This window comes from Sus scrofa, chromosome 6 (assembly GCF_000003025.6).
Source record: "Sus scrofa isolate TJ Tabasco breed Duroc chromosome 6, Sscrofa11.1, whole genome shotgun sequence".
NCBI classification, from domain to species: domain Eukaryota; kingdom Metazoa; phylum Chordata; class Mammalia; order Artiodactyla; family Suidae; genus Sus; species Sus scrofa.
This window is the reverse complement of record NC_010448.4, coordinates 88,629,534-88,641,893: the sequence shown is the minus strand read 5'-3', so window position 1 is coordinate 88,641,893 and position 12,360 is coordinate 88,629,534. Positions and strand designations below refer to the sequence as shown.

At 43.6% G+C, this 12,360-nt stretch overlaps 1 protein-coding gene across 2 annotated transcripts in view; it reads right to left on the bottom strand.

Moving 5' to 3' along the window:
- KPNA6 (karyopherin subunit alpha 6) overlaps positions 1 to 12,360 on the bottom strand; it is a 45,154-nt gene that overhangs the window by 14,388 nt on the left and 18,406 nt on the right. For both annotated transcript variants that reach the window (XM_021095806.1, XM_013999108.2), the window contains exons 2-6: positions 5,275 to 5,408; positions 4,052 to 4,144; positions 3,279 to 3,378; positions 2,145 to 2,239; positions 997 to 1,128 (exon numbers count right to left, since the gene is read on the bottom strand). In XM_021095806.1, coding sequence (XP_020951465.1) covers positions 997 to 1,128; positions 2,145 to 2,239; positions 3,279 to 3,378; positions 4,052 to 4,144; positions 5,275 to 5,408 — 554 coding nt within the window. The remainder of the gene's footprint in view (positions 1 to 996; positions 1,129 to 2,144; positions 2,240 to 3,278; positions 3,379 to 4,051; positions 4,145 to 5,274; positions 5,409 to 12,360) is intronic.

Sequence of the window (12,360 nt, the reverse complement as noted above, 5' to 3'; positions counted from 1 at the left end):
CCAGGAAAGCCAAACCAAGACCCCCTTTATGCCCACCTCCCAGAAAAGGATAAAATGATGGGAAAATTGCATTCTTGCAGCCTCACAGGACTGATCATCTATGTAGTAATAGAGTAAAATACCCCAGTACCACGTTCCAGTTCTATCCAACCCGTAAAATCCCAGCAGAAGAACTGGAAGTTGGGTTTTTATGATCTGTAGGTGCTGAGAAAGGGGTACTGTGGTATCTTTTCTTCCCCAACACCACCTCTGATGCCAAATGTGCAAAGTTTTTTCCATACTAACAACCAATTCTGATACCAACTGTGTCAATGGTTAAATTCTGACACTAACTCGGAGATAGTGCAGAACCCACAGGTTAAGGGCTCACAAGACTGCCCTCACTTTAGATCCTAGTTGCAATTTCCAGGCGCCACCTGCACTTCTTAGCAACTGGCTACAAATTCAGGAGTTCCACAATCTCCTCCTTAGGTTCAATAATCCACCAGAAGGATTCACAGAACTCAGGAAAAGACTTTATTTAAGTCTACCGTTTATTATAATGGCTACAACTCAGGACGAGCTAAATGGAAGAGATGCCTACGGGTATGGAGTGAGGAGTAGGGGCTGTACAAAATCTCCATGCCCTCTCCACACATGTCACCTTCACAGCACATTGATATGTTCACCAGCTCAGAAGCCTATGAAGACTTCTAGTCTATTCAAAACTTTTAATAGCCCACTCTCCACCCCTTCTAACCTCTCTGGGGAGGCTGAGCTGGAAGGGTGGGAAAGAGTGGAGGTGGGGTGGGGTTGAGCAATCCCCCCCTCCCCACCCCACCCCAAGTCACTACATTAGCATGGTCACAGGTGTGTTCCAAAGGGGCTCCTTAGGGTTAACTTCTATCACTGAGAAAATCCCAAGGTTTGGGGGAGCTCTTAGCCAGGAAATGGGGATAAAAACAAAATGGATTTTTTTAATTAAATGACAAGTACCATCGAGAATTTGGGCATTACCTGTTCCTGTACATCCTCAAAGTCTGAGTTAAGCAGCTCTATAAAAATGGGCACAGCCCCTGCTTCAATGACAATTTTGGTCTGCTGAGAGGTTCCAGAGGCAATGTTCGTTAAAGCCCAGGCAGCTTCAAACTGAAATCGAGATAAAAGCTATGATTGATTGTCATTCCAGACAGAGCAGCCATGCCTACCAGCTGGCTCAGAATAGTAAGCCTTCTGCCCCTGACTTAAAAAAAAGGATCAAAACACCATCCCTTCCCAAACCCCCTTTAAATAACAGGAAGAGGTACTGGCAGTGATGCAACACAGCGGGAAGATGGAATTGGGCTGCCATGGTCCCAGGTCCAGTCCTGCACTACCACAGCACCCATGAGTCCTTTGGCAAGTCACTTTTTTTGGCCATTCCCAGGGCGAGGGACTGAACCCGTGCCACAGCAGTGACCCATGTGGTAAGTCACCTTTATTTTCTGAGCTTTGTTTTTTTTATTTCTGAGACCAGGATAAGAGTGAGAGGGGTCTCTCAAAGTCCCTTTCAGCGAAGTTTCTAACAAGTTTCAATTGACTGACACATTACCCATTTCTGAGAAGAGAGACCCAGAGAAGCTAAATAGTTCATCTCAGGATTAGAAGTGGACTAATCCCTTTTTTTTTCTTTTTACTGCCACACCTGTGGCATATGGAAGTTCCCTGGGGTTGAATCCAAGCCGCACCTGCCAGATTATGCCACAGGCACAGTGGATCCAAGCCGCATCTGCAATCTATGCCATGGCTTGCAGCAACGCCAGATCCTTAACCAACTGATCAAGGCCAGGAAATGAACCCACATCCTTCAGGATGCCATGTTGGGTTCTTAACCCCCTGAGCCACAAATGGAACTCTCAGAACCTCTAATTTGCATTATATATTTATAATTTATAATATAACCTCTGAATAATCAGTCTCATAGTCTGGTATCTTTGCTTTGAGATTGTCTTAGGGAACAGCCTGTGGCTCTCTTATTTGAGGCCAAGGCCTCTGAGGTAACAGCATCTCATAAATATTTCCTCAATAGCTTGACTATATCCCAGGAGACATGTCTATAGAAACATCTCGCTGCAATTTCTTGGCAAAAGGGCTTTCATCCAGTACCTCTCCACCTCAGGCCTCACCTGTAATGTACAATTCTCATTCCTCTTCAGAAACTCCACAAACCGATCCACCACTCCTGGAGTATTGATAACTTCATCTATTGGAGGACTAGGCTCTGGAAAAGGGACAAAGGAAGGAGAGAAAGTCAGGATAGGCTTTGGCTGATGCATTCACTGGGGTCGGTCCCCCATCCTTCCTAGATTCTCTGACTACCATTATTATAAACATTCCCAGGTTCCCTTTTGGTGAGGCAGTGTTAACAACAGCTGGTCATTTTTGAACTGTATAAAACATCTAGGATGCTAAAGTCAATCCTAATCTAGGTATGCTCAACTTTGGCTTCCTAAACCTAAGCGAGTAAGTAATCTTACTAACCTAAGCAAATAAGGAATTAAGGAAGAGAAGACAAGGGAAGGAGCAACTCTAGTCTAAACACGTCCCTTCTTAGACCGGCAGTCCTTTTTTGGGAGGAAGAAAAGTCAAGGAGTATTTTTCCCATCATATGTCAAATTCTCACTAAGAACTATGTGCCAGACACAGTTCTAGGTACTAAGGATACAATAGTGAACAAAACCAAGTCTCCACTCTCATAGAACCTGTATCCTAGTGAGGAGAGACATTCTGTTATATTAGAGAAAGTAAAGAAAAAAAGAAAAAAAAAGGAATAGATAGGGCAGGGTAAGGAAATTAAAAATGCTGTAGGAGAGGAATCCCTACAGCAGTTAAGGATCCAGTATTGTTACTGGTATGGCTTAGGCTGTTGCTGTGGCACAGGTTGGATTCCTGGCCCAGGAAATTCTGCATGCCATGGCCAAAAAAAACACAAACAAACAAACAAACAAACAAACAAAAAATGGCTGCAGGGGTAGGGAGTTACAATTTTAGAAGGGTGACAGGGGTAGGCTTTGCCATGAGATAGGATCTGATTACAGAAAAGAAGCAGCTGTCACATAGATATCTGAACATAAAGGCTATGAGGTGGAGGGAATAGCCAATGCAAAGGTTAAGAATGTGCCTGGCTTGTCCAAGGACCCAAGGACCCCAAAACCAGTAGGGCTAAAGCAGAATGAATGAAGTGGAAAAGCTGAGGTAAATGAGAAGAAACAAGAGGCTAACTCATGTAGGGCCTCTTTAGGGAGGCCTAGGCTCTGTACCTTTGGAGAGCAGTTTCCGGAATTTCTGTGTGGTTGCTAACTGCAGGTCAGAATCATCAGAAAACAACATCTCCACCATCTCTCTTGTGATCACACTCTCCTAGAACATAAAAAACAGGTTCGAGACTTTTTTTTTTTTTTTTGGCTTTTTCAGGGCCACACTCATGGCATATAGAGGTTCCCAGACTAGGGGTCTAATTGGAGCTGTGGCTGCTGGCCCTAGCCACAGAAAAGCCAGATCCGAGCTGCATCTGCGACCTACACCACAGCTCACGGCAACACTGGATGCTTAACCCACTGAGTGAGGTCAGGGATCGAACCCACAACTTCACGGTTCCTAGTCAGATTTGTTTCCACCGCACCACGATGGGAACTCCCAGGTTCAAGACTTTGCAAACCAACACTAGAGCCAGATGTGAGCCACAATTCTGCTTGGCATCCTGCTTTCCAAAGACTTGAGGGCAAAAGGAAGGCCTAACAGCAGGCTCAGAAGGTGTCTGTGTAAGCCACAGCTGTTCCAAACTGGGACATCTGGAAGCGATTCTCAACCTCTGAGGCAAGCGATGGCTTCCCTTAAATGTTTCCTCTGGTGCTTCCATCAGAGATGAATGCTCGTTGACTCCTTAAGCTGACCAGCTACAAATGGATGCATGGAATAAAGACAAACGTGCATGGTTGTTGGTAAAGCTACGAGATGATGAGAACTGCCCAATTTCTGTTCTGTAGAAGCAAGTATTTTCCAAGTCTGCCTGAAGCACATGCAAGGGTCTTACCCCCGTGGTAGAGCTCACATAGGAGTCCATGAGGAGACTATCGAACATGGCAGCTTCTTCATTAATCAGCTCCACATTTCTCCGTTTAAAAAGCTAAAAGCAGAGAGAAGAGATGGTGGTAAGCCTACTCACCGAAACTAAGACAATGTTAAATTATGCCGTAACTGTCAAGGAAATGCTATTTATGAGAAAATGCCAAGCTTAATATACTGATATGGAAAGCTATTCAAGGGCTTTACTTTCTATGTTGTATCTAATTGTTCACATTTTTGGAGGACATTTCTATCAGCAAAAAATCTTTTACAATTTCTGTGACTTTTGTATAAAAGGCGATGAGTATAAAGGCTTTGAAGGTTAGCATCTAGACCTGAGAAGGAACCAATTTGGTGTGGCAGAACATAGATGATGAGGCATTAATACAGTCTCAGTTCTAGGGAGACTTAAAAGAATGGACTCTAGAGATAGCAACAGCACAGTCCAGAATGGCTGACAAACTTCTTAAAGGGCCAGGCTTGGGGCTGTGCCTCGAAGGCCAGACTTAATATTGACTATTGGGTAAAAAAGAGAAGTCTGCAACTAGAGATTCTCATACTAAGTGAAGTAAGTCAGGAAGAGAAAGATAAACACCATATGATATCACTTATATGTGGAATCTAAAATATGGCACAAATGAACCTATCTACAAAAAAGAACCAGACTCACGGACAGAGAGAACAGACTTGTGGTTGCCAAGGGGGAGGTGAGAGGGAGAGGGATGGATTGCAGTAGATGTAAACTATTACATTTAGATTGGATAAGCAATGGGGTCCTAATGTGTAGCACAGGGAACTATATCCAGTTTCCTGGGATAAACCATAACGGAAAGGAATTATTTTTTAAAAAACAAGGAGTATTTTTTAAAAAAAGAATAATCAAGCCACTTTGCTGTACGGCAGAAATTAGCATAATTTTGCAAATCAACTATACTTTAATTAAAAAAAAGAAGGCAACAAGGGGTTAGCACTAGAGTGTTATTTTGAAGACATAAATGATGTCCAAGTTGTTCTAAATTATGGAAAAGGAATAAGGGGCAGTTCTTTCTCAAAACTTTCAACATGAAACTGGATGGGAGGCCCACAAAGCTAAGCCACTTTCCCAAGGAGATAGAGTGCAAAGTGGAGGCCAACCAGGGCTGCTGGACCGCTTCCCTGAAGGCATATTGGAAAATACTCAGGTTAACCCACTTGTTGCTCCCGTTTCTGCTTCCGGAGTTGAATGCCCTCTTCCTCTCTTCTTCGCCTCATTTCCTCAGGGTTTAGGGCATTGTTCTTATAGCTCTTCATTCGATAATTGTCTTTTCCTGGGCTCGCCATGGTCTCTAAAGAAGGGAAGATACAAACACAGTGGCAAAGGCTTTTTTTTTTTTTTTTAAACGGCTGCACTTGCAACAAATGGAAGTTCCCAGGGTTGGGGGTCAAACTGGAGCTGCAGAGGCCGGCCTATACCACAGCCACAGCAATGCCAGACCTTTAACCCACGGAGTGAGGCCAGGGATCAAACCCACACCCTCACAAAAACAATGTCAGGTCCTTAATCTGCTCAGCCACAATGGGAACTCCCGGCAAAGCCTTTTTAGGAGGCTAACATTTCCTTCTCTCCTACCCACCCTCCCCTACTCAGAGGACACATAGCTTTCCAAGGAGGCCTAATAATCACAGTAAGTGCACCTGACTTCTCTAGTACCATCCCCACACCAATACACACTGTCTCCTTTAATCATAATAAGCTTATTAAATAAGTGCTAGTACAGCAATTGATATACGTAAAGTATTAAAAGATACAGCCCTTGAGGTTGGTTTCAAATTCTGGCTCTTCTACTTGTTAGCTGTGCAAATTTCAACAAGTTGCTTTACCCTCTATGCCTCAGGATCTCATCTTTAAAACAGGAATATAATAGTTTCTACTTCCTAGAGTTGTTAGAAGGATTAAACAGCTTAATATACCTGTGAAGTACTACTTAGAACAGGAAAAAGCTACTAAAAGCTTAAAAACATAAGTAAGACTTCAGGGGAAAAATTAGGGAGAGGGACAGAAAACATTAAGAATCGAAGACTGGGAGTTCCCGTCGTGTCGCAGTGGTTAACAAATCCGACTAGGAACCGTGAGGTTGTGGGTTCGGTCCCTGCCCTTGCTCAGTGGGTTAATGATCCGGCGTTGCCGTGAGCTGTGGTGTAGGTTGCAGACGTGGCTCGGATCCCACGTTGCTGTGGCTCTGGCGTAGGCTGGCCCTACAGCTCCGATTTGACCTCTAGCCTGGAAACCTCCATATGCCGCGGGAGCGGTCCAAAGAAATACCAAAAAAAAAAAAAGAATCGAAGACTGAAAAATTTCCCAAATTTGACCTTATAAACCCAAGAAACCAAAATAAACCTTAAACATGTTTAAAAACAAAGAAAATCACACTAAAGCGCATGAGTCAAATTCATGAAAATTAGTGATAATCAGCCAGAAAGATTCATTATAAAGATATGACATGACTTCTTGAACCTATCTATACAGGTCAGAAGATAATGAAGCAACTGAAAGAAAAAAAAGCTATCGAACTAGAATTTTTTTTTTTTTTTTGCTTTTTAAGGCCGCACCCTCAGCATACAGAGGTTCCTAGGCTAGGGGTCAAATCACAGCTACAGCAGTTGGCCTACACCACAGCCACATCAACGCTAGGTTTGAACTGAGTCTGCAACCTACACCATAGCTTACAGCAATGCTGCTGGATCCTTAACACACTGAACAAGGCCAGGGATCAAATCCACAACCTCATGGTTACCAGCTGGATTCGTTTCTGCTGAGCCACAAGTTTCTGCTGAGCCACAATGAGAACTCCTCAAACTAGAATTCTATACCCAGTGAAAATACTTTTTTTCCTCCACTGCTTTTTTTTTTCCTTTTCTTTTTACATTGCACCCATGAAACATGGAAGTCCCAGTCTAGGGGTCGAATCAGAGCTGCAGCTGCTGGCCTACACCACAGCCACAGCCAAGCCAGATCTGAGCCACAGCTGTGACCTATGCCACAGTTTGTGGCAACAATGGATCATTAACACACTGAGTGAGGCCAGATATCAAACCCACACTAAGCCACGAGAGGAACTCTGAAAATACTTTCTTTTTTTTTTTTTAATGGGCTAATGAAGCCCATTCTTCTTCTTTTTTTTTTTTTGGTCTTTCTGCCTTTTCTAGGGCCTCTCCTGAGGCATATGGAGGTTCCCAGGCTAGGGTCGAATCAGAGCTGTAGCTGCCCGCCTACGCCAAAACCACAGCAACATGGGATCTGAGCCGCGTATGAAACCCACACCACAGCTCACGGCAATGCTGGATCCCCAACCCACTGAACGAGGCCAGGGATGGAACCCGAAACCTCATGGTTCCTAGTCAGATTCATTAACCACTGAGCCATGACGGGAACTCCTGAAAATACTTTCAAAAATGAAAGTGAAATAGACTTCTAAAGTTCTTCAAGTAGGAGGAAAATTATACCTGATGGAAGTTCAGAAATTCACAAAAGGAAGAATATTAGAGATGGTAAAAAGTAGGTAAAACTCCCTTAAATCCCACAAAGATAATAGGGGAATTATAAAAAACAGTTCAAAAGAAAGCAAGCAAAGAGAGAAAAAAGACCCAAGAATATATAATAGGAGTTCCCTGGTGGCTGAACTGGTTAAGGATCGAGCATCGTCACTGCTGTGGTGTGGGTTTAGTCCCTGGCCCAGGGAACTTCTGCACGTCATAGGCACAGCACCCCTTCAAAAGGCAAATGTAAACAAACTGATTTCCAGTGTTAAAACATTACAGTCAAAAGTCCAGTTGGGGAGTTCCTGTCATGGCTCAGGGGAAAACGAACCTGACTAGTATCCATGAGGATGCAGGGTTTGATCCCTGGCCTCGCTCAGTGCGTTAAGGATCTGGCATTGCCGTGAGATGCAGTGTAGGTTGCAGAAGTGGCACGAACTGGGGTTGCTGTGGCTGTAGTGTAGGCCAGTGGTTACAGCTCTGATTTGACCCCCAGCCTGGGAAACTCCATATGCCACATGTGTGGCCTTAAAAAGACCAAAAAAAAAAAAAAAAGTCCAGTTGTTTTGTTTTGTTTGGCTGAGCCCATGACATATGGAATTCCTAGGCCAGGGATTGAATCCAAGCCATAGTTGCGACCTGTGCTAAAGAGTGGCAACCTTGGATCCTTTAACCAACCCACTCTACTGGACTGGGGATTGAACCCACACCTCTGCAACAACCCAAACTGCTGCAGTTGGATTCTTTTTTGTTGTTGTTGTTCCCTTTTTTGGCCACCCCATGGCATATGGAGTTCCTGAGCCAGGGATCATATCTGAGCCACAGGTGCAACATACACTGCAGTTGTGTTAATCCAGATCTTTTAATCCACTGTGCCAGGCTAGGGGTTGAACCTGTGTCCCGGCACTGCAGGGACACCACCAATACTGTTGCACTAACAGTGGGAACCCCTACAGTTTTTAGTTTAAAAAAAAGAATTACAAGGTATACAAAGAAATAGGAAAATACAGCCCATTCAACGGCACAAAATAAATGGACAGAAACTTTCCCTTAGGAAGCCTAGACACTAGACAAACTAAGAAAAAGACTTTCAAACAACTATCCTTAATACATTCAATGAGCCAATGAAAAATATGGACAAACAACTAAGGAAATCAGGAAAATGTTGAACAAAATGAGAATATCAACTGAAAATATATGTACCCTTTAAGTGGCTGAATTGTGTAGAGTGTGAATTCTATGTCAATAAAGCTATTATTAAGAAAAAAAAGGAAAAAGGAGCAAAATGGCAGAAGTCCTTTCTTATCAGCAATTACATTACACTTAAATGGACTAAACTCTCCAGTCAAAAGGCAGGGACTGGCAGAGGATGAAAAAAAAAAAAAAAAAGATTCAACTATATGATGTCTGTTAAGACTTACTGTCTACCCCAAACCACAAATAAGTTAAAAGTTAATGGATTATGTTGCTGTGGTTGTGGTGTAGGCCAGGAGCTGTAGCTCTGATTTGACCCCTAACCTGGGAATCTACATGTCACTTAAAATAATAAAGTTGGAGAACTCACACCTCCTGATTCCATAACTTACTGCAAAGATACAATAATCAAAAGTGTGGTATTGGCAGAGTTCCCATTGTGGCTCAGTGGAAATGAATCTGACTAGGAACCATGAGGTTTCCGGTTCGATCCCTAGCCTCACTCAGGGGGTTAAGGATGATGTCGCTGTAAGCTGTGGTACAGATTGCAGACTCGGCTCGAATCTGGCATTGCTGTGGCTCAGGTGTAGGTCAGCAGCTACAGCTCCAATACAAACCCTGGCCTGGGAACCTCCATATGCCACAGGTGTGGCCCTAAAAAAGCAGAAACAAAAAAAAAAGAAAGAAAGAAAAAGTGTGGTATTGGCATAAGGATAAATACATTGCTCAATGGAACAGAATCGAGAGTCCAGAAAAACTCACACATTCATGGCAGTCAGCCAATTGATTTTCGACAAGGGTGTCAAGTCCATTCAATGTAATAAGAATGGTCTCTTCAACAAAAGGTGCTAAGACAACTAAATTTTCACATCCAAAAAATGAAGTCAGACCCCAAGCTGCTATCATATAAAAAACTTAGGAGTTCTCTTCATGGCTCAGCGATTAACAAACCCGACTAGGATCCACGAGGATATGTGTTCGATCCCTGGCCTTGCTCAGTGGGTTAAGGATTCAATGAGCTGTGGTGTAGGTCACAGACGAGGCTTGGATACTGAGTTGCTGTGGCTGTGGTGTATGCCGGCAGCTGCAGCTCCAATTCGACCCCCAGCCTGGGAACAGGGCACAGGCCTAAAAAGCAAAAACAAAAAAACCAAAACAACAACATAAACAAAAAACACCTTAATGTGGCTCAGATCTCGCATTGCTGTGGCTGTGATAGGCTGGAGGCCAAAGTTCTGATATGACCCCTAGCCTGAGAACTTCCATTTGTCACAGTTTCAGCCCTAAAAAGACAACAAAAACAAAAACAAAACAAAAAAAACTCAGCAGGTTAAGAACTTGGAGCTGTCTCCCTGAGAATGCAGGTTCAACCCCTGGCCTCGCTCAGTGGGTTAAGAATCTGGTGTTGCCGAAAGCTGTGGTGTAGGTTGCAGATGTGGCTCCAATTTGACCCCTGGTCCAGGAATTTCTATATGCTGTTGGTGCAGCTGCAAAAAGGAAAAAAAAATTAAAAATGCACCAGCAAAATAAGAAAAATAAATAAATTAAAAAAATGAAAATGCATCAGCGACCTAAATACACAAGCTAAGACCATAAAACTCTAAGAATAAAACATAGGGGTAAATTTTTATCATCTTGGATTTTGCAGTGGATTCTTGGCTTTAACATCAAAAGCAGAAGCAAGAAAAAAAAAAAAAGAGAGACATAAGAAAGTAAAAAGACAACTTTCAGGAGAAATTATTTCCAAATCACCTGAGAAAGGTTTAATATCCAAAATATATATAGAATTTCTATAAGTTAACAACAAAAAGACAAACAATCAAATTTAAAAATAGGCAAAGGAGTTGCTGTGGCTCTGGCGTAGGCCGGTGGCTACAGCTCCAATTGGACCCCTCGCCTGGGAACCTCCATATGCCACGGGAGTGGCCCAAGAAATGGCAAAAAGACCAAAAAAAAAAAAAAAAAAAGGTCAAAGGAGGAGTTCCCGTCGTGGCACAGTGGTTAACGAATCCGACTAAGAACCTTGAGGTTGCGGGTTCGATCCCTGCCCTTGTTCAGTGGGTTAACGATCCAGCGTTGCCGTGAGCTGTGGTGTAGGTTACAGACCTGGCTCTGATCCCGCGTTGCTGTGGCTCTGGTGTAGGCAGGCAGCTACAGCTCCAATTCGACCCCTAGCCTGGGAACGGGGTCCATATGTCACGGGAGCGGCCCAAGAAATGGCAAAAAGACAAAAAAAAAAACAAAAAAACAAACAAACAAAAAAAAAGGCAAAGGAGGAAATCCTGTCATGGCTCAGCAATTAGCAAACCCGACTAGCATCCATGAGGATTAGGATTCAATCCCTGGTCTCACTCAGTGGGTTAAGGATCCAGTGTTGCCGTGAGCTGTGGTGTAGGTTACAGACGTGGCTCAGATCCCGAGTTGCTATGGCTCTGGCGTAGGCTGGTGGCTTCAGTTCCAACCAGACCCCTAGCCTGGGAACCTTCAAATGCCTCAGGTGTGGCCCTAAAAGACAGAAAAGAAAAAAAAAAAAAAAAAAAAAGGGCAAAGGACTTGAATAGACATTTCTCTAGGATAATACACAAATGGCCAACAGGCACATGAAAAGATGCTATATAAAATTAGCCTTTTTTTAAAGTCAGTTTATTTTTTCCTTTTTTTTTTTTTTTTTTTTAGGGCTGTGCCTGGGGCATATGGAAGTTCCTGGGCTAGGGGTCGAACTGGAGCTGGAGTTGCAAGCCTATACCACAGCCACAATGGATCTGAGCTGCATCTGTGACCTATGCAGCAGCTTATGGCAATGCTGGATCCTTAACCCACTGAGCAAGGCCAGGGATTAAACCTGCATTCTCAAGGACAATGTGTCAGGTTCTTAACCTGCTGAGCCACAATTGGGAACTCTTCAGGCCAGGGATCAAACCTACACCTTCAGGGTGACCTGAGCCTCTGCAGTCGGATTCTTAACCCACTGTGCCACAGTGGGAACTCCACTATATATATATATATATATATATATATATATATTTTTTTTTTTTTTTTGCCATTTCTTGGGCCGCTCCTGCGGTATATGGGAGGTTCCCAGCTCTAATCAGAGCTGTAGCTGCCAGCCTGCGCCAGAGCCACAGCAACGCGGGATCAGAGCCGTGTCTGCAACCTACACCACAGCTCACGGCAACGCCGGATCATTAACTCACTGAGCAAGGGCAGGGATCGAACCCGCAACCTCATGGTTCCTAGTCGGATTCGTTAACCACTGCGCCACGACGGGAACTCCCTAACTATATCTTTTAAAAAAAGATTTCGTATTAGTCTATCTGCATTCATTCATCATAGGACCAATTATATTAACCATACTTTATTTTCTGTGTTCTGGCACTTGAGGGCCTTACAGACTCAGGGAGAGACTGCCACTCCCACAGCTAGCTAATTCCTAAAGCTAACAATTTGCCTAAGAGCATGCCTTTGCAAAGGAACCAATCCAATCCAGAGGCTTATCTCCTTTATCTTGCCTGTATACCCAGGAGGCAATATTCCTCTGCTACATCATCCCAAGGTCCCCAAGGTAGC